The sequence below is a fragment of the Mastigoproctus giganteus genome, chromosome 4 (genome assembly GCF_048544385.1).
Source record: "Mastigoproctus giganteus isolate SK-2022 chromosome 4, ASM4854438v1, whole genome shotgun sequence".
Lineage (NCBI taxonomy): Eukaryota > Metazoa > Arthropoda > Arachnida > Uropygi > Thelyphonidae > Mastigoproctus > Mastigoproctus giganteus.
The window spans coordinates 39,783,322-39,805,073 of record NC_143578.1 but is presented as its reverse complement, the minus strand read 5'-3'; the positions used below and the strand labels follow the sequence as shown (position 1 = coordinate 39,805,073).

Sequence of the window (21,752 nt, the reverse complement as noted above, 5' to 3'; positions counted from 1 at the left end):
ATATTAAAACCACTCTTACTCTTGACATCAGGGTTGGTGTGCAGGCTGGTTCAGGATTTTACTGATACCTATCATCAGACCATGCTGCTGGTGCCAAATTTTAACCTGGATCCAGGGTTCTTGTGTAGTGGAAGCCTGGGGTGACCTTTTCTCCCATACTCTGGACATCAGAGTGCTGTGCAGGCTTGTTTGGGATCGTGCTTGTTATGTGTGTTCTGTGGTTGATTTTCTATTTGCTGGATGAAAAACATGAGTTTCCAGGAGAAAAAAACCATGCTATCCTCGCCTGAGACAGACTCAGCCATGTTGTGAAAATTCAAATTCCTCACGTCATCAACAGGATTCTAACTCAGGTCTTTTCCACTCAGTGTGAGGAGGACAGCAATTCTACCAACTGTGCTACCCACAAGGGCTTTAAGTCAACAAGATAAAAGTTATCTTGTTGTTGATGTGAGTCTCTTATGGAGACAGAAGAGGCTATTTATTCAGTAGATACAATAGTTTGTGCTCATTCTATGATTGATATATATCTAAGAATCGAGATTTCTGTTTGTACTGATTTGTCTGCTGTTTTTTTTTTAATACTGAGGCATTAAAATGGGAGGATGTTTCAAATATTTTTCTCCATGCTTAATTTAAGTATATGTCACATGATTTTCTATCTTATATTTTATTATCTTCTTTCCTAGAATTCACGTCACATGTTTTAGAGAAAGCAAGATGTTTGCCCTTTCGATTAGGACAGCACAGTGACAGAACAAGACAGTCCGATTGTCCTATGGTCTTTTGACCCACCCATTGAAGAGGAGGCATCTCCTTGGCAAGCATTCTGTCAATGACCAAAATGCTGACATTTGACACACCCAATTAGATTAGGTATGCAAGGTCATATTTTACAGTGTATGTAACAGTGTATGTAGATAACCTGCCTTTATTGCAAGTGGCATGACAGGCATACTGAAGGATATTGATCTTGTAGAAGTGAGAGCCCCAACTTTCTTCATTATAATTTATCTGCTGGAATGACTTAAGTGATCTTTCATTTCCTGCATTATTTCTTCTTTAGTAGCAGTCAGAAAATATTATTCCGTATTCATCTCCTTAGATGTATTAGGGGGTTATTGACACAGACAGACCTGCAAATTTTTACCATAAGTAAGTTTTCTTCTTTATTGATTTAGGGGGTGTTCTGCAATTGCCTCTATACTTTTTTGCACAAGAAATGTAGACAATCTGCCAAAAGCTTGATCAGACAATGAATACATCACAAGAAAGGCTATTATGCACCAAAACAAGAAAAGCTGATTCGTTAGTCATGGAGGAGTAAAACTTTACTTTCTTGATTTTTGATCTTTCCAGGTTGTCTTTTCCTATTATCATAAGTCTCATGGTTGAGGAGTTAGTTGATTAAATAGAAACTCTTTTTTTTGTCCTGGATTAGAACTTACATCCGTATGATTAATGTTTAACATCTTGGAAATAAAGACCATTGAGATATACGCTTATAGGAACTTTTTTTGCCTTATTTTTAGCTGTAGAATATGTTCCTACATTCGTTCTGTGAAATTCAAAATATCCTATATATGTTTTGAAAATTGTTACAAAACAATGTCTGTTAATGTATGAATTTTCTTGAATATTCCAGCAAATGTCTTTATCTCTTAGATTTCCAGCAAAGCAGTAGGCACCAATTTTAACAGTAGGCAGCAGAAACATAGCTTTGAAAACTGGAGGAGGATATCACATAATTATTATACTCAGTTTTCCTATATAATTATTATACTCGGGTCTCAGATTTGGGTCTAAAATTGAATCAAATGATGAATACATGTAAGGATATTACTGAATCACAAAAAATAATAATAAATAAATAAAAAAATAAAGAAAGAAAAAAGTTTCTTCAATGATTTTTTTTTTTTAATTCTGATTTCATTTTTGGTAACTTCACTGCAATATTTACAAATTATATAAAAATAAGAAAAATTTATTTTTAAAAATCTTCAAAATTTCCTGGACAGACTAACTCATTTCACTGACCCCCAGCTGAAAACTCACTGCTCCAAGGCTGTGCACATTCAGCAAATTCACTGCTGAAAATCTGAATACTACAACACTTTTGATATTTGTCCTAAATGTTTTCATAAGAAAGCATTCACGCTATACCAATGTGATATTGTGTGAACTATTATATCACTATAAAAAGAAAATTGTGCAAATTAAAATAATTTTAAACAAAATCAAATTAAATCAAGTGTGAACAAAACAAGAATGCAAAAATAAATAAAGGTAACACTTATTAAAATAAATGAATAAATAAATAAACAGAACAAAACAAAAGCTACAGTCTACCTGCTGAGCTTCCTCTTCAATTCTTGGCTTCAGATCTGATAATGATTTTTCAACAGAATATTTCTAAAGAAAATAAAGACAGCTGTAATATAACTGCCATTACTGAAAATAAACTGCTACTGGCAGTATTTCAGCCAAATAATTTGTAAAGCTTTAAAAAAATTATACATCCTGTGCTAATCCAATATGAAAGAATGAAGAAGGAAGGCTCTAATGATTTTCTTTAAAAAAATGCTAAGATTCATTTTCACTAAATAGTATACAATTGAAGAAAAATTAATGTGTACAGATGCAGCATTACTATTAGTAGTGGTAAATCATGCAAGAAAGAAAGCTTATGGGGGGGGGGAACCTTCATTTCGCCTATCCATCCCTTCCAAAAGTTTGTCTAGTTCTTCCTTGAATTTATTCAGGCTATCCACTTCCACAACATCAAACAGAAGTTGTCTTCCAACAAGCAACTAGCTAAAAGCAAACTTCCGCACATCTATTTTGCAACCATCCTTCCTAAATTTGAATTTATGCCTCATCATGTGCATAGACAGAGCATGAGGAAAAATTACGTTAGTATTGAGCTTGCTCAATCCATTCAAAGCCTTAAACACCCCAATCAGATTGCCTTGCAAGTGCCTGGACTTCAGACATTGCATTTGCAGAACTGAAGCCTTTCTTGGTAAGAGCACTCCTCTTTTCCTCTCACTAATCTTGTTGCCCTTCTCTGTAACTGCTCCAGCAGCTCTACATCCTAAAATGAGGCATCCAGACTTGTATGCAGACTCAAACTGTGGAGTGACCATTGCCTTATACAATGGAATAATCACCTCCTTATCCCTGCTAGCAAAATTCCTGTATATAAGAAACAAAACCAAATGTGATTCCTGGAAGCTTGTCTGCACTGTGCAATTACACCGAGGTCTCTTTCATTTTTCACTATCCTGAGTGTAGTACCACATCATGGCATGTTAATCTAGGATTATTGCCACTCATATGCAGTTCTTTGCATTTTCTCAGCCCAACTGTCTAATTTGGGCTGAGAAAGTGCAGTGGTCTCAGACAATTTAAAAACTGTCGAGACCACTGTATGAAAGCAAAAGCCCTTTCTTTTACCCTTGATGGTAGTTACAACTTTAAACTCCACATCAATACACTGTGTTCACTACCATCTAGTGGTTCTTTTATCTGCAGATTCTTAACAATGGGCCCAACACTGAACCTGGGGGGGGGGGGGGGTACACAACTCTGTCTTTTCACATTCAACCATTCCTTTATCCATAGCAGTAACATGTCCTTAATGCCACACTGCTCCAATTTATACAGCAGTTTATTATGCACAACGGTAACAAAAGTGTTCCTGAAATACACGTATATGATATCAAAATTACATTTTGCATTTTTTCCTTTGTTACTGCATCATAGTATCCAATCAAATTGGTCTGACAAGACTGTCCTTTGACAAACCTATTCTATGACTGAAGTATAACTGCCTTTTCTGTTAGTGCAACCTATAAATGGATAGTAAACTCAATCTTATTGAATTTGTAAGAATATTGACATTGTGGGTTTTTACGTTATTATGGTGAAACGTGTTTACACTTCCGTGAAAACTTCAATTGTATAAAAAAATAAGTGTTCAGAATCTTCTCTTCATTCCTATTTTTTAAGCTTCGTAACTTGTTACTTCATTCTCATTTGCGCGTATCGTGTTACTTGCGGTTTGTGTGTGCCGTGTGCTTTGTTATTGATTCCTTATCTTTTTTACTGTTTTAAATTTTAACCCCCACCCACAAATGTTAGTGAACAGAAATATCAACTAGCTAGTATGTACATATTACAGTACTTATTAATTAAACTATGCACGTAAGCATAAATTTATTTTTATTTTGCTAACATGTGGAAAATATTCTTCCGATTTTCACATATCATTTAATTTTTTAATTGGTAAGGTAATAAAGTGTAAATTTGTATTTAATATATCTTTACTTTTATAGCCTGTGGATAATATTCCTCCTATTTTCACTAATTAGAATTGCTGTTTAATAGAATTAAAATTCAATTCACAAATGTGATCACAATGACCGGCGCTTACTACATATTGGTATAGTGAACAGTACTTTAGTATGTTGAGTCCATCATAACGTGATTTGATCATACAGAAAAACAATCATAAAGCTGTATTTTTAACTACGTGAAACTTCGCATAACTGCACTAGTCCCGATGTGTCCCAAATAACCGGAATCGACTGTGCTAAGATTTTGTTCCAAAATTTCAATTTTCTACAAACAATTGAAATTTTGGCATTTCTATTAGAATGCTCTGAAGAATCTAATGAATAATAATTAAAATATAAATAAAATGCCCAACTACTGTTTCCTAAACTTTAGTGTCAAATATAGTAGAAAACTATCTACTGCAGAACACAGTAGAGAACTGTCTACTGTAGAACATAGTAGAGAACAAATACAGTAGAGAAGTGTTTAATTTCCACTGCACATTTGGAGTGTGAATTCCAATCCCCTCCCATCACAAACAGAATAATCATCAAGCAGAAAGGCAAGTTTCAAAAAATATTGTTTTACACACACAGTCAATCAGGGCTATTTTCATAACTTAATTATCTGGTTAGAAAATGCAGTTTCAATCATTCATCAAAAGAATCTAGGGATGTTTCTTAAATAAACTGCTAATAAGGAAATAAGAAACATCGAAATAGTAGTTAATTATTAAAGAATGAAAAATTTCCCTAAAAACTACTCTATTAAGCAGTTATTTGAAAATTGACATAGTCTTTTTAATGCCAAACATTTCTGATACCAGTTGGCAAGTTCTCAAATAAAATTATACTTTACATAAAGTAACAGAAGCACAAAGCATTTTTCATAATTTTCACAGCTTTAGATATACTGCTAGATATGATTAAGCCACTATTTCTCAAACTTCCTCTCCACTCAGATATCACTAATAATTAGTCATACCCCACTCAGAAACTTTTGCTAATGGTACCTGTAGTTCTTTTTATGATTAATACAGTGATTCTCACCACCTTGGCCATACTTGAAATATAGTCATGCCTCACAGCTGGAGGAGCAGTGGCCTAAGTTTCATTTATGAAATCCATTACTTTGTGGTGTTTTATAAACTTCTGCTGATGTCTGTTACACCATATATTTACTCTAAAGACCATTTTAAAAGATCAAACTAAAAATGAGGGTGCCAGTTATGCTGAGTAGGTATTATTATTTATATTATATAATAATTATAAGTACACAACATAAATGACAGTTATAAATTATACCAATATAAAAAATACACTTACTTGAGAGTCAAGATCATCAAGCCTTTTTTGTGCTTCTTTTTTTTGTATTTCCAATTGTTTCAACATATTTGTTAAAGCTTCAAGCTCATTTTGAAGATTTTTTAATTCCACCTTTTTAATTTTTATGTCTGCTTCTCTTTGGGTAATATCACTTTCCAAAGATGTTTTCTCTCTTAAAGAAATGCAAATAGGATGTAAGGAGCACAAAAGTATTTTCAAAATAATATTTTTTTAAATCTGATTATTATCAAATTTTAACAAATTCTAATGTAGTGTGAGAAGGATATTAAGTGTTATGTTTCTTACATAATTTGTTTAGGGCAATAACCTCAGGTTACGAAGAAGTTAACTAACATATATGCTGCCAATCTTGTAGCTACTTAGTAGCTACAAGATTGGCGTCATTTAAGTATATCTCATATTGTGAATGCCTTCACAACAAGTTGCCATGGTATTGTACTACCTCAAATAAGTAACATTTCTCTAATAGAGAAGACTGCTGTTACTTAGAAGGCTATGTATCAACATGATGCTATAGCACAAACCTATATGCTGGTTAACTTCTTCATAACCTGAGGCTATTGCCCTAAACAAAATATGTAATTTTCAATTACTGTATACCACAGACATCTTTCATATTGTGGAGTTATACTTCGCAACTAGGTTTGTCATCTTTGCAACACCATGGTACCTGCCCACCCACCGATGAAGGACCCAATAAGCTCTAACTGAGTCATCTGGGTGGTGGTATTCACCGAGAATAAGTAACAGTAGTCTTCTCTATTAGAGAAGCATTACTTACTCGATGTAGTGCAATACCATGGCAACTCATTGTGAAGGCATTCACAATATGAGATATATTTAAATGATGCCAATCTTGTAACTACTTAGTAGTTGGCTACCTATAAACATGATGCAATAGCACAAACCTATACGTGATGTTTCTTTTAATTTGCATATTAACCATTTAAGTATAGGTACTCAATTCTTAGCATTAAAATAAGTAATGCTTGAGCCTTTAATCTCTTAAAAAAAAAAAAAAAAAACACATTTTTCTCCAGATTTCATCCCAAGAACCTGAAAATAGTTCTGAAGTGTGCTTTAGCAAATGGAGGGCATTAAGTTGAAAAAATTACTGAAAACAAACAAAAAGTTTATTTTATTTACTCACGGAAAGCAATTCACGCATACATTTTTTTATTGTATAAAATATTTAAAACCACCTTTGAAACGAATTTTACTCATGAACTAATCAATATCTGGCTCTATATCCAGAGAAAGAAATGAACCATAAGCACATAAAACTATTTTTTTTTTTATTATTTTTATTTTTATTTTTTTTTTTTTCATGGAACTTCAATAATACTAGAATCTTTTCCACAGACAACCAGTACAACAGAAGAAAATTTAAAGAAGCCTTCTCCATAAAAATGTTCAGAGCCTCATCAATTAACAGAAACAAGGAATCGAATTTAACCCTCAATATTTCCACCTATTCAACAAGAAAATAGAAGAAATGGAAAAAGAAAATAGTCCAGGTATCCGGAAGAGCCATCCACATAAAACCCCCTCCGGGCCCCCAGAACCAGCCTGCACAACAACCACAGATGATCAGAGAATGAGAGCAAAGTTCACCCAAAGGCTTCCAAAACAAGAACTACTGGATCCAGGATAGTAAAAACTTGGCATCTTTCTATTGGTCAACAGATTTAATTCCCCACCCATAAATTCTCTTGCCAGTAATCACATCAGGTTCTGGTAGCATCAGAAAGCAGGAGTCTGACAGTGGGTAAGAATTTAATTTTTATGCATGTTAATCCGTATGTATTTACTTATTCTCAATCTCTGTTTTCTAATGTAAATAAAATGGAATGTTTACCTTAAAATTCTTTAGACTTAAAATTTACAATTAATAATTATTGGAATATAATTCAAATTTTAACCCTCTCTATTTTTCTACCCCTAACAGCATGGTCTGATGATGGGTATCAGTAAGATGCCTGAAATGTCACCCTAAATATATAGTGATTTGGGCTATAAGCTTAATAAACTATATTATTCATTTCATGTGGTATAAGAGCGGTTATTAATTATAGTAATTAATCTTCAAACTGCATTTTGTTTTGTCACCCTTAGCTCTTTTGATAAATCTAACTTTCTTCAACTGTATAATTTTTTTCTTTTGGCGGCCATTACTTCAGCCTAAGTGATTTACTAATTTTGTTGTGTATTTATTTCTGATGTGGTAGAATTTACCATGTTTTGAGAAAACTAAATCAAAACCAAACTGTCTGGCCTATTGCAGTGCCAAAGTGAAGTCTTTGGCACTGCAATAGGCCAGACAGTTTGGTTTGATGTGATTTCTCTGTAAATCACTTTTTACTTCATGTATATCTTGTCTAGTTTAGCCCGTAGCAGTTTTTTCTATTTTAAGCGTAACTTCTAGCTGAAGAAAGAATGTCACATGCTGTTGTTTACAAAATTTTACTTTGTAACTAATGTAACACACTTGATGTAGCCATATTCCCCTCCAGAGGTAGTTGCTTGTAATTAGAGTTCCACTGATATATTCTTTTATTGCATTTTTTTTGTGTCTGCAGTAATTAGTCTCTAATGAGTCCTGTTGTTTAAAAAAATTACTCCGCAATTCAATACTGAATATATCCAGTAGATACGAGTATAAACAGTATTCACTTTTTCCAGTTTCTAATATGAAATTGCTAGTTTTTTGAACACACAATTTTTTTTTTTTTTTTTTTATAGTTTGTTTTGGGGGATATGATCATAGTAGTGTTATATCCAAAAACACAGTATGAAGGGGCATGTTATATTGCGGTTGCACTGTATTAATAAATAGTTCTGGATGATGGGAAATGTTGATAAATGTATATGGGGGGAATTCAAAATGATTTATATTCACCCATGAGTAGTTGCGATAGAAAGATGAAATTTGTTTTTGCTTGATACCTTGAAATCTCTATAGCAACCACACAAAATTCGGTTTCAATCTGACAAATCATTTTTTTTTCTTTGCAGCGTGGAATGAAGTGAAGCGTCACAATGGATAAAGTGGAATACAGATCAGTGATTCAGTTCCTCTTTCTGAAATAGAAAACACCCAAAACAATTCATGAAGAAATGGTCGCTGTTTGTGGAGAGGACTGCCCCCAGATTAGTGTTATTGTTATAAACAATTCAAATGTGGAAGAACTTCAGTGCATGATGAAAAAAATCCCAGGATGCCTAGTAACTGCTGTAACAGAAGAGTTTTGCAAAAATTGAGGCTGGAAGATTGCCGTATTTGTGTCAAAAAACTAACTGCAGAGCTCCAAATTAGTGTAGGCACATTATAGCCAAAGTAGCTTATGTACCATCAAACCCCCATAACAACAACAACAACAACTAAATTAGTGTAGAGTCTGTGGAGAACATCATCCATTGACAGTTGCATATGAGTAAAATGTCTGCTAGATGGGTTCCCAGATCTGTGACCTCTTACCAGAATAAGGAAAAGGCACAATGTCACATGAAATGTTGTCAATGTGTCAGGAAAAGCAAGGAGTTTTTTCCCAGACTAGTCACCTTGGATTCATCATTATGATTGAGAAACTAAACAAACGTCAAAACAATGGAAGCATGCAGAATTATCACCCCCAAAAAGGTGCAACCAAGTGCTGGCAAGGTGATGCTTTCAGATTTTTTTTGGGATCATCATGTTGTAATACTAACAGATTACCTCCAAAAGGGCTGTACTATGACAGTGAAGTATTGTTCCAATCTCATCATAAAGCTACATGCTGCTATAAAAGAAAAAAGACAGGGAAAGCTGTCAAAAGGTGTGCACCTGCTCCATGATAATGCCCCTGTGCATTCCTTGCATGCTGAGCGTGGTGTGCTCATGAATGTGGGTTTGAAATATTGCTACATCCTGCTTATTACCCAGACTTTGCACCCTCAGATTTTTTCCTCTTTCCTGCCCTTAAGTCGTTTCTTCACGGAGAACATTTTGCAGCTGATGAGGTGATTTCTGCTGCCAAGTCGTGGTTAGAAGGACAGTCAGAGGACTTCTGCAAAACTGTAAATTTTGTAAATGTACTGAGAGGTGGCAAAAATGTGTCATTTTGTCTGGTGACTGTTGAAAACGTATAACACATAGTCTTTGTTTCAACCTTCTATCACAACTACTTCTGGGTGAATATGAATCTTTTTTGAGCCTGCCTCATAAAATGAAAACTAAGTATAAATTAATTTATTAATCTTAACCTTCCAACTAAATACATTTACTTACTTCTGAAGTCCTTTAATTTCATCATTAATAATTTCTAGCTCTTTACTCCCAGATGATGAACTGTCCCCTAGAGATGTCACCGTTGGTCCATCCTAAAACCAAATAAGAATAACATTTAGATGGTATCTCTTCAATGCTTAGAATAAGCACAAGATATACAGAATTGTCCAATTAACATTCAACACAGTTTGCAATAATCATATTAAAACGAATACAGAATTTAATTAAAATTTAGAACATCTACTGCAAGTATCCATCTTGATTGTATGTGATTTGCACAAATCTTACACCTCAGAGGTAAAATTCCACAGTTTGCAAAGAGGGTGATTGTAGAGGGCCATAAATCTAGTGAAATTGGGCAAGAACTCAGTCTGTGGATTCATTCATGTGTAAACAACATATGAAGCTCTCCTACTGGAAGTAGCAGTATCATTTCACTTCAAGCATAATTGAACTGCCGAATAATATCTTTCAGTGATCAGTCTTTAATTTATGATGATTTTCTGTGCACCAAGTTTCATCTGAGAAAGCCAGTTTTGTCCAGAATATTTTTCCTTAGATAAAAATAGCAAATTCAGTTAGAGTATGCTCCTCTAGCTGCTTTCAGCTGAAATGTTGTCAATATGCCAGGAAAAGCAAGAGGAGTTTTTTCCCAGACTAGCCACCTTGGATTCATCATTACAATTGAGAAACTAAACAAACATCTTGGCTGTTTGACCTTGTACGCAGCCTGAATTTGATATGCATGGATCTTCAACTTTTCATGATTAAATGTACTTGTACATTCCAGTACAACTATATCAGGGGGACGTGGTGTCCCCTGGCTGTGAAGTTGCCGGCTATTATGTTGAGTGCCGGCACTCAACATAACACCACACATACTTACACACCTACATACACACACACTTGCCGGCTTTGGCCTTTTGCCTTTTCAGATGCTACTGAGGTATATAGGAGAAACCCTGGAGAGTGTAATTAAATAAATACACCTTGACCTTGAGGACAACTATATCATTGTTTAAATTTCAGTAGAGGTTTTTCGGATTTAAAAAAGTGCTTCTTCAACTTCAGTTTATTGCCTGTAAAACTTGTTGATTTATGGTCACATTTATTGTTATTCACATTACTTGTTTGGCAAAAATGCTGTACAATGCAATGAATAGTTTTCTTATTTGAATATGTATTAACGAATGTCTCTTAGCACTGCAAAGACGATTTGGATGCAAATTACAGTCAGTCCTCGTATAACACGTGTTTACACTACACGAATTTGATCATACACGATTTATAAATAGGGGAACGATATCTTATATAACACGAACCGAATTCGCTTATGCACGATTCGCCTTTGTGTTTACAAGAAATGGCAGTCGAACACTGCATCACCCCCAACCGAACCCAACACAATAGGAATGAAGAGGAGATTCTGAAAACGTATTTGTTTTTATATCAGTGAAGGGGAAACACATTTCACCATAATAACGTAAAAACCAACACAATTCCAGCTATCGGTATAATCGCAAATGCAATTAGATCGAGTTTACTACCAGTTTATAACAGATTCCATTAGCATAAAAGCAACTGGAAATTGTTTTTATTGTTTTATGGTAGTAACCCCTAGAAATGTGCTTTAGTAAAATGTGAGGTGTTAATAGTGTATCTCTGCCTTTACAGTGTTGTTTATTCAGTTGCTACACGTGCGCAGCTTTGTTTATGTGTATCAAGCGTGCCTCCTCGTTTTGTAATTGTGCTTTATTCCCTAAAAATGAGTAAAATACTTAAAAGGTGTGAAAAGGAAGTGTCCTGGTGAAGACACTGCAGATTCACAGAGAAAAACAAAAGCAATATCGATAAACAGAGGCGGACTGAGTCAAAAATTCTTACCCTGGAAAATTTATAGTAGCCTCATACTATGGTTTATGGCCAAAATCACACCGGCCTCCGGCCCACTGGGGTTTCCCCGGTAAGGCTAATGGCCAGTCCGCCTCTGTTGATAGAGAAAAAATATGAAATTATGAAACGCTTTGAGCGAAATGAAAGACCATGTGATATTGCACGTGCTACAGACCTAAATGAGGCAACGCCGAGAATTACAAAGAATGCAGAGAAAATAAAAACAACTTTCATAGAAGGAACAACTCAAAGTGTAATTAAAATCCATTAGATTAAGACACAAAGAATTGGAAGAGATGGAACGGCTGTCATCTGTTTGGATAGAAAATCAAACAAAAAACAACTTCGCTTACGATAGAAGCAAAAGCATTAGCAATATTTTATTACGTAATAGTCGTAATAAAATACTCAAGTATTACTTAAAATACTTAAGTAATTAAAATGCTTACGTATTATGTATTTTATTATTTATTGTGTTTGGTAATGTTTTGGTTATAAATGTTTGTTCAATCTTGGGTGGTCGGCACCTAACCCTATTTTACCATTAGGGCATGTTGTTTATATTACACGATTTTGCATTGCACGAGGGTTTCTAGGAACACAACTGTTGTGCTATACGAGGATTGACTGTACCGTATTTCCCATGTATAAGACACACCTTAATTTTGGAGCCCGAAATTACAAAAAAATGTATTACATAAAGTTATTGAACTCAAGTTTTATTCATCATAAAATTCATACAACTCCTCATCACTGTCAAAACTCCCATCCATTAGCTTGTCCTCATCTGTGTCTGATGACGAATCAGTCTTCATATATTGCCTCGTCCTCAGTTCCATCTATGGCATTTGAAATACCACACTTCTTAAATGACTTGACAACAATCTCAATCTTGATATTATCCCAGGATCTTTTCACCCAGGTACAAAGTTCTCCTATTTTCTTCACTTTTCTTCACTTCACTCTTCCTGCTGGTGTCAAATTGTCCCCAGAAGACTTCATCCATTGGTTCCATTCGTCTCTTATGGCAGCTTTGAAGGGTTTGTTAATGCTGACATCAAGCGGTTGGAGTTGGGATGTCAAGCCTCCAGGTATGACAGCAAGTTTTGTTTTTTGTTCTTCAGCAACCTTCTTTGTGTTTTTTTGTTATGTGCGCCTTGAACTGATCAAGCACCAATATGGCAGGTTTGCGTAAGAGCCCACCTGGTCTCCTGCTCCAAACTTTCTCAAACCAGATCTTCATCCCATCCTGAAAAAAAATATTTTCAGCCCATTCTCCACCTTAGTTCTTTTTAATGCACCTTCCAACCTAAATTTAACCACCATCTACTAATAAATTTATTGCAGATTTATACAAGGTGAGTACCATTTTTTAAGCACTTGCTATTCAATTTTAGTCAGATTTATCATGGTATTATAAGATTACTATAATTTCACTACTGCATTTAGTTTACTCAATCCATTTAAAGATTTAAAGGTCTCTTTGAAGGTGCCTAGTTTCCAAATGCTGAAATTTTCAGAACTGAAGAGGGTAAGGAGCACACAGAGTTATCCATAATCTGGATGGCTCTCAACTTCAACAAATTTCTCAAATGCAAACTTCATTAATTGTTTCATTCCACTTTAACAAAGAAATGACACTTTGAACATGAGGGGTATTTGAATAAAGTTCATGCCATGGCTGTTAAGGAGGGACAATGTGAACACTGCCACCATGTCACTTCTTATTTGTTTTAACATGCAACTAATGGCAAGACATCTTTGAAATGTATATCATAACTGGAAATGAAATGTGAGTTTATAGATGTGATCTGAAAACAAACAGCAATCTTCCCAGAGGAACTCTTTTCCCAAACCAAAAAAGGAAGGAAAGTGTGCTGAAAACCAAAGACTATGTTTCTAGTCTTTTTTTGACTGTGAGGATGTTGTCCACCATGAACATGCCCCACAGAGAAAAAATTAATGATTCCTACATGATGTAGTTTACAGAAAAAAAAACTAGAAAAGTAGAAAACAGAAACTCCAAAGAATGGTTGCTTCACTAGAATAATGTGCCATCACATTCGTCACTACTTGTACAGAGATTTTTGCTTTTTGGCCAAACACAGAATTGCTCAAGTCTAGCAACCCTAACCATCAATTATGGTTCCATGTAAAGTTTTTGTTTCCTAGCCTGAAAAAAAAAAAAAAAAAATAGATTAATCATGACCAGATTTTGTCTCATTTTGAAATCATTATGGATGTTTGCTTCTGATATAATCATCACACCTCACATGGACTGATTCTTTTGAAATCCATACTGGTTACTGTTTAACAAGTTGTTAGTATCTAAGAACCATGTAAATCCTGTAAACCATTTTCCCCAGGACTATGCCTAAACAGTTAATCAGGAAAATCGACCTGTAGTCATGTGAAAAGGTCGATCCTTTCCTGCCTTCAAGAAGGCTTGGACAGTTGAATGATACCAGGAATTTGGGAATTTTCTAAGAATAGTCAATTGTAATATTTTAATAATGTTCTTTTTGCTCTGTTGTTAAGTTGTTTTAACATTATGTAGTAGATCCCATATGGACCAGCAGCACTACTGGAAGTTTTATTGAGAGACCCTAAAAGTTCTGTTAATGTGAATGGCTGTGAAACTATCATAGAAAAATTGATCTTATACTATTCTGCAGATTATTTAATTTCATGAAAGATTGGGTTGCAGCAGATACTGCTGATATACTGACAAATGATTCCCCTAAGGCATTTGCTATTTCTCCCAGTGAGGAAAACTTCTTACCTTCCCAATTTAGTACTGAAGCTGGGAACTGAACATATTTGCCATTAAGTGTTTGTATTTTCCTCCAGATGATTCTGCTGTCCGTGTCCTTGTTTATACTTGAGGAAAAGCTAATCCAGGCATCTTTCTTTGCTTTTCTTCTTATTTGGCGGAACCTGGCTCTCAGTATTTTAAAGTTATTACTCGTGGAGAATTTGCGAAACAAATTCCAAGCTCTATTTTTTTTCCTGTTTAATGTGTGTACAATCCTGATTCCACCCACCAGTAATTACTGTGTTTGTGTTTCCCCAGTAAATATTTTGGTATTGCAGAAGTAGCAGCTTGTAATATTTGATTAGTTATATGTTCTATGACATTATCTATAGGCTGGGATTGGATTCTTTAATCATCTAACTGACCATGAGAAGCATATTCCTTCCAGTGTGCCCTATGAAATTTCCAAGTGGAGTGACATAGTGAAAGAGAGTTTACTCATGTTTGGAACTTGCAGAGAATCAGTAGTTGATCACTATTTAGTGGGCTTTCAAGAACAGACCACTCCATATAGGTATATATATAGGGAGGGAGAACAGATTGAAAGGTCTATTGCCCTAATGGATCTTGTCAAACAATGAATATAGGTAGTCTCACTAGTGTTTAAAAGAGTAAGTTGATAAGCATCAAGAAAGGATTCTATTAGTTTACCTCTCTTGTCGATTGCTGGAGATCCCCACAGCAGATGATGAGCATTGAAGTCTCCGAGTAGGCAAAATGGAGATGGTAGCTGGTCTAAAATTTTCTAGGTCATCTGAAGAGAATGAGAAATTAGGAGGGATATACACTGAGTGATCACTGAATTATGACCACCCCTATGAAAACGGAATGCGACTCATTGAATACGTGAGGTACAAGAGTGCACAGTTAGTCGACCTATGTAGCATAGATAAGGTGTCGGTGGTTCAGTAGGTAGTAAAATTCCGAGTGTGATGAGTAAAAGGAAGGATTTATTGGACAGATTGTGGCTGCTTGATGAGCTGGTTCCTCGATTTCCGAAATGACTGAACTGGTGGGGTGTTCAAGAGCCACTGTAGTTAAAGTGTACCAGAACTGGTGTCAAAATGGTCAAACAACGACCCGACAACTGCTGTTGTTGTTATTTGGTTTTTAGGAGCATTAGCAACTAAGGCCATATTGCTCTGGGGACATGCAGTGGTCATTCCCTGACCTTTCCGCATCCTCCGTATTTGGTGGTCACGAGCTCGAACCCCAGTCTAATCAAAAAGCGTGTGCTACGCACTGCTGCTCCTGCCCACCTGGCTGCAGAGATGCCCAGCAAAACTGCAAATGTCAGCGAAAGGTTGATGTTAGAGGTGAGTGCCGATGACGTGTACAGGCGAACAGGCGCAGCACTGTTGAAGAGTTCACTACCCAATACAACATGGCCAACCCGAAACAATATCAGTTGTGACCATTGTGACCATGCATCACACGCTCACACGTATGGGCTATACCAGCAAACGACCCCTATGGCATCCTCTCCTAACCAAGGTTCATCGGTGTAAAAGACTTGCCTGGTGCAAAGAGCATGCAAGTTGGACGTTAGAAGACTGGAAGAAGGTGTGCTGGTCGGATGAGTCACATTATTTACTCCACACCGTGGATGGTCACGTACGGATTTGGTGTCAACAACATGAGGCTCTTCATCCATCATGCATGGTATCAAAAGTGCAGGCTGGTGGAGGCGGTTGTATGGTGTGGGGCATGTTTCACTGGCAGGAACTTGGGCCCCTGGTGCATGTGGAACAACGTATCAGTGGTCTCCGCTATCGTCAACTGCTTGCTGATTGTGTACACCCTGCTAAGTTACACTTTTCCCTGAATGCTGATGGTGTCTTCCAAGATGACAATATGCCGAGCCATCGGGCACTTGTGCAAGAATGGTTTGAGGAACATAGTACTGACTTCCAGCATATCAATTGGCCTCCGAACTCCCCCGATATCAATCACAAAGAGCACTTGTGGGACCCTATGGATAGGCATATTAGGCATCTGGATACACCAATCACCTCCATACCTGCATTGCTCACCATATTACACACAGCTTGGTTGGCCATACCTCCCGAACACTTCCGACATCTTGTTGAATCAATGCCAAGTTGGATAGCTGCTGTACTGAGGACAAAAGGAGGACCTACGAAGTATTAGGTAGGTGGTCATAATTCAATGATCACTCAGTGTACATATAGATGCTATTGTAAAAGTGATGCCAATTACAATGCACAATACCACTACTTCAAAAGGAGTCTGAAGAACAATATGTTTGGATGAACATTGTTTCTAGCATGTACTACAACCCCCTCCATGGGCCATGCAAGTCAATACTCCTATCTTGTCTGAAGATAGTGTAATTTTTAATGGTAGGGCACACTTGTGAATTGAAATAAGTTTCCTGTAGGGATATGCCTGCTGGTTTATAGCCATCAGTGAGATCACGTAAATCGTCTTTTGTATTACAAAAGCCTATACAATTCCTTTGAAAGAATTTTTCCATTAAGCAGTTTTGTTGGTTGTTTCTGTTTCTGACTGCTTTTTAGTTGTGGCTTATTTGTATCGATCAACTTTCAATGTCTTTCTTTGTAAAGAAGGGACGTGTCATGTCCATCTCATCAGTCATGTGGAGTTCTAAAATTCTGTTATCTGAATCATTCTGTTGACCAATATCCAATCAGGTTGAAACTGGTGGTTTCAGTATCATGGTTTCAGTCACTTTTGATTTTGCTATTGGAGGCAATAGCAAAATCAAAAGTGACTGAAATGGCAATTGGGGTATTACTGGCTTGTTCAGTTTTTTGTTGTAAAGGACACTATTTGGAAGCAGAAAGCATGAACCGAGCCCAATTAGCAATAGATATATTTGGAGGAATTGTAACAACTGTTTGAATACCCACTGACTTAAGATGTTGGGTAGCTGTGGCATATGTACGCTTTGGCTCTGTTTTGATTATTTGTCTTCTTGCCTCTGGATATGCGACTTTATTCTCCACTTTATATTTCTGGGTTTTTTTTTTATTGCTTCCATAATTGACATATTTTAGAAAAAGCAGGGTGATTACCCTTACAGTTTGGGCAATGAAATGTGGTAGCAGTGCAATCAGATTGATTGTGCTCCTTTGATCCACAATTAGGACTTATTGCCTCAACTTGACATGCAGTTTCGGAGTATCCATATTTTTGCACCTTATAGCACCTGATTGAGTTTGGGATGCATGGCAATGAAGATAGCCTGCTTTAACAGATGTTGGATGGGAGAGCTAAAAGTGACGATTATGCACCTTGTGAAAACAAGAATACCATCTTTCTGAGTAATGATTCTCATTGGTTGGATGACTCTTTGTTAACATAGCTCTTGGACAATTTTCTCCTTTGACACAGTTAATAAGTCCTATTCTACGATTACTCCCTTCGAGGAGTTTAGGATGGCATGGGGAGTAACTTTTATCAGTTGTCCACCTTGATAACTTTATAGAATGTTGGGATTTCATGTTCTCTACCAGAATATCCCCAGACTGGAGTTGCCTTACTATTTTCAGTGAACCTGCAGCAGATGCAATGCATTTCACATTTCTGCAAAAGGAATGGTGATAACTTACTCAGAGGCTGATGTGATAGTGTAGAATGAGGAATGCTGGTATCTGCTCTTGAGGGGGTTGTTTTCAACTTCTTGGGTTGAGAAAAGTCATTGTAATTTGTATCTAGTCTTGAGCTCAAATTCATTGAGCTTCATTGAGTCAATCTGGATTGGACAGGGCAGACATTTTTGGGCTTTCTTTTCACTATGACTGAATTAGTCGGACTCCAGTAAAGATTGCTTGATAAAAATATTTAGTTTTTCTTCTGTCAAATCGGAAGAAAAAAGTTCTAAAGGGCAGTTCCCCTCCAAGTGGATCAAAAACCCGATGCTGAATATTTGTGTGATGAAGCACGTTAAACAGGGCTGAGAATGCATAGATGACCTCTACCCAAGACAACCAATGAAAGTGACAACTCTAAAATAGAAATGTACCAAAAAATTAAAGATCTGGTTATGCAGGACATGTACTAAAGTATTAGTATTAGGAAATGATGCACAGAAGCAAGCTTATACTGCATTAGCCTTAAAAAAAAAAAAAAAAACTATCCACATCATTTGTCCATCACCTCTAATAATTTATCTAACTTCCCCTTAAATTTATTCAAACTACTCACAATTCCACAACAAGAAATTTTCATTTGTTGTTGCAGAAGTGAGTCAATCAATTACTCTCTGGCTTAAAAGCAAATTTTCACTTATCTGTCCTGCAATCACCCTTTTCCAATTCAATCAGGTCTCCTTGCAGGTGCCTAGTTTCAAGCCATTGCGATTAACAGAATTCAAGTCTTTCTTGGTAAGGGTACTCTTTTGTGCTCCTGACTTATCTCATTGTTCTTCTTTGCACTCATTCCAATGTCTGTGACTACCAGAAAATGAAATATTTCTTTGTGAGGAAAATTTACATATGAATGATGTAGATCCACAAGAATTGTAACTGGTAGTGAAACATGGATTTAACACTGGAATCTGGAAACAAACAGGAGTCCATGCACCATTGTCATTACTGCCCAAAAAATTCTGGATTCACCCCTCCTATTGGGAAGATTGCAGTCATAATTTTTTTTGGGCTATAGAAGATATTCCTTTAACAACAGTTATATGCAAAAACAATCACTAGAGATGTTTATGCTAATGTTCTCAAATTTAAGAGGAAGCAAAAAGGATCAGTTTGTTTGTTTGTTATTTGGTTTTTAGGAGCATTAGCAACTAAGGCCATATTGCTCCGGGGATATGCGGTGGTCATTTCCTGACCTTTCCGCATCCTCCATATTTGGTGGGCACGGGCTCGAACCCCGGTCTAATCAAGAAGTGTGTGGCAAAAAGGATCAGAGTAAACGGACAATGACACAAGGAATCTTGCTTTTCTATGGCAAAGCTCCTATACACAAGTGCCATACACATAAAGCAAATGCTTCTCTGAGAGAATGAGGATTCCAGGAGTTAAACCATCTGCCCCACACTCTAGACATAACTCCCACTGAAATACCTGTGTGGGCATTATTTTCAAGTGATACCGATCACTGATACTGTAAACAGTTTTTTCAGAGACCAGAACAAAGACTTTTTTTTTCATGTCCTCTTTGCCCTCAAAGTGGAGAGTATGTGTTTATTATGGAGGTAGATAACTTTTTGAGTGACTCTTGCATATGTGTACCTTCTACACATATGCAATGTTCAATCAGTTTACAGTGGCACTGATTGTACATATACCTGATACTTTACTTTCTAGTTCTGTTTTAGTAATCTTCCTTTAAATTTAGCCTATATTATATATAGTCATATATAATCATACACTTTAGTATGATTATTTCATTGGTATTAGCAAATGATGCAAGAAAGCAAGCTTATACAGCATCAGCAAAAAAAAAAAAAAAAAAACCATTACACCTATACATCCCCTCCAATTGTTTGTCCTTAGTTCTTGAATTTATTCAAACTAAACACTTTCACAACAACAGATGGAAGCTTGCTCCAGCAATCAACCACCTGTTGGCTAAAGGCAAACTTCCACACAACTATTCTACAACTATACTTCCTCAATTTGAATTTATATCCCCTCGTGTGCATAGTCTGAGCAAGAGGAAGAATCCCATCAGCACTTTGCTCAAGCCATTCAAAGCCTTAAACACCAATTCAGATCACCTCACAAGTACCTAGTCTCTAGATGCTGCAATTTGTAGAACTGAAGCCTTTCTTGGTAAGAGCACCCTTCGTTCCCCTCACCAGTCTTATTGCCCTTCTCTTTACCCATTCCAGCAGCTCTGCATCCTTCCTAAAATGAGAGCTCCAGATCTGTATGCAGTACTCAAGATGTGGCCTGACCATTGCCCTATACAATGGGATCATCACCTCCTTATCTCTTCTAGCAAAATTCCTGCATATCACTGTCCTGGCAGCCCATCCGCATTGCTTAGAGAACTTCATATCTGACTGCACAATTATCCCCAGTTCCTTTTCATTTTCTACTACCCTGAGTGTAGTACCACACAGTTGGTATGCCATATGCTTTGATGATCACATTTGGCAACTTTTTTGGGTAACAGAAAATTACAGTCTAACTCTTAGATTTAAATCAAGGTTGCTAAGAAAATATTAACAAAACAATAATTAACGTCACCATAATACATACCTGAGCACCATCTACTGAAGGTTTTGGCCGAAGTGTTGGAGGAATCATTTCAGGGACAAGAACTGTCGGTAGTTCTGCTCCTTGTAACTTTTGATTAACAAGATACATTGATAGGGCAAACTGTTCAGAATTCAACCTACCATTCTGCTTTAAGTCACACAAATTCCTAAATTATTAAAGAAAAAAGGCTATTATCAGAAAAAAGATTATAAGAAATATCAATGTTATACAACCCTTCTCACTTTGTGATTAATATTAACATTAAAGATGAATTAAAAGAAAAACATGCCCTATAAATGCATATAATATTATATGACCCCCTCCCACCAATTTCAACTATCATTCAGCCACAAATGTAATGGAACGAGATACACACTTCTACCCTAATTGCATTGGCATGTGACAGAAAAGAGAGGTACATCTGGCTTTATTTAACTGCAAGGTGGAGAGGTATTATCACTATTTAGAAAAACTGCATGGGTACTTCAAAGATTTAGAAGTTTTTAACAGCTTGCTATTTAAATGCTCTAAAATTTTACCAGATTTGTTTATGAGGTTTATCATATATTTTATTTTCACTATTTTCTATATTAAATCTACACACTAAGTTTTATATGGTTTTTAGTCCTCTAAAATTTATTTTTAGTCATATTATTTTTTAATAACTGGAGCCAGCTCTAATTTAAGAATGGATGCAGATGATCAATCTGGCTTCACAAGGACTGTTTAGTTATGTTAGCATTATGTTGTTTATGTCGGCATAGCTTCAAACTTTTGCCTTTCAAAATGCTGGAGATCAGTTGCACAATTCTTACAATTATAAGCAGCATTACTAAGGAATTTTTAATGTCATAATTTTAAATGTCAAGCATGGCTTGGGATAACTT

The 21,752-nt window shown here is 36.0% G+C and overlaps 1 protein-coding gene across 6 annotated transcripts in view; it reads right to left on the bottom strand.

Moving 5' to 3' along the window:
• LOC150086640 (uncharacterized) overlaps nucleotides 1–21,752 on the bottom strand; it is a 292,377-nt gene that overhangs the window by 95,567 nt on the left and 175,058 nt on the right. For 5 of the 6 annotated variants that reach the window (XM_090372657.1, XM_090372661.1, XM_090372659.1 and 2 more), the window contains 4 exons: nucleotides 20,866–21,031; nucleotides 9,952–10,043; nucleotides 5,664–5,835; nucleotides 2,350–2,412 (listed from right to left, as the gene is read on the bottom strand). In XM_090372657.1, coding sequence (XP_090228783.1) covers nucleotides 2,350–2,412; nucleotides 5,664–5,835; nucleotides 9,952–10,043; nucleotides 20,866–21,031 — 493 coding nt within the window. The remainder of the gene's footprint in view (nucleotides 1–2,349; nucleotides 2,413–5,663; nucleotides 5,836–9,951; nucleotides 10,044–20,865; nucleotides 21,032–21,752) is intronic. The other variant, XM_090372662.1, reaches the window with a different exon arrangement.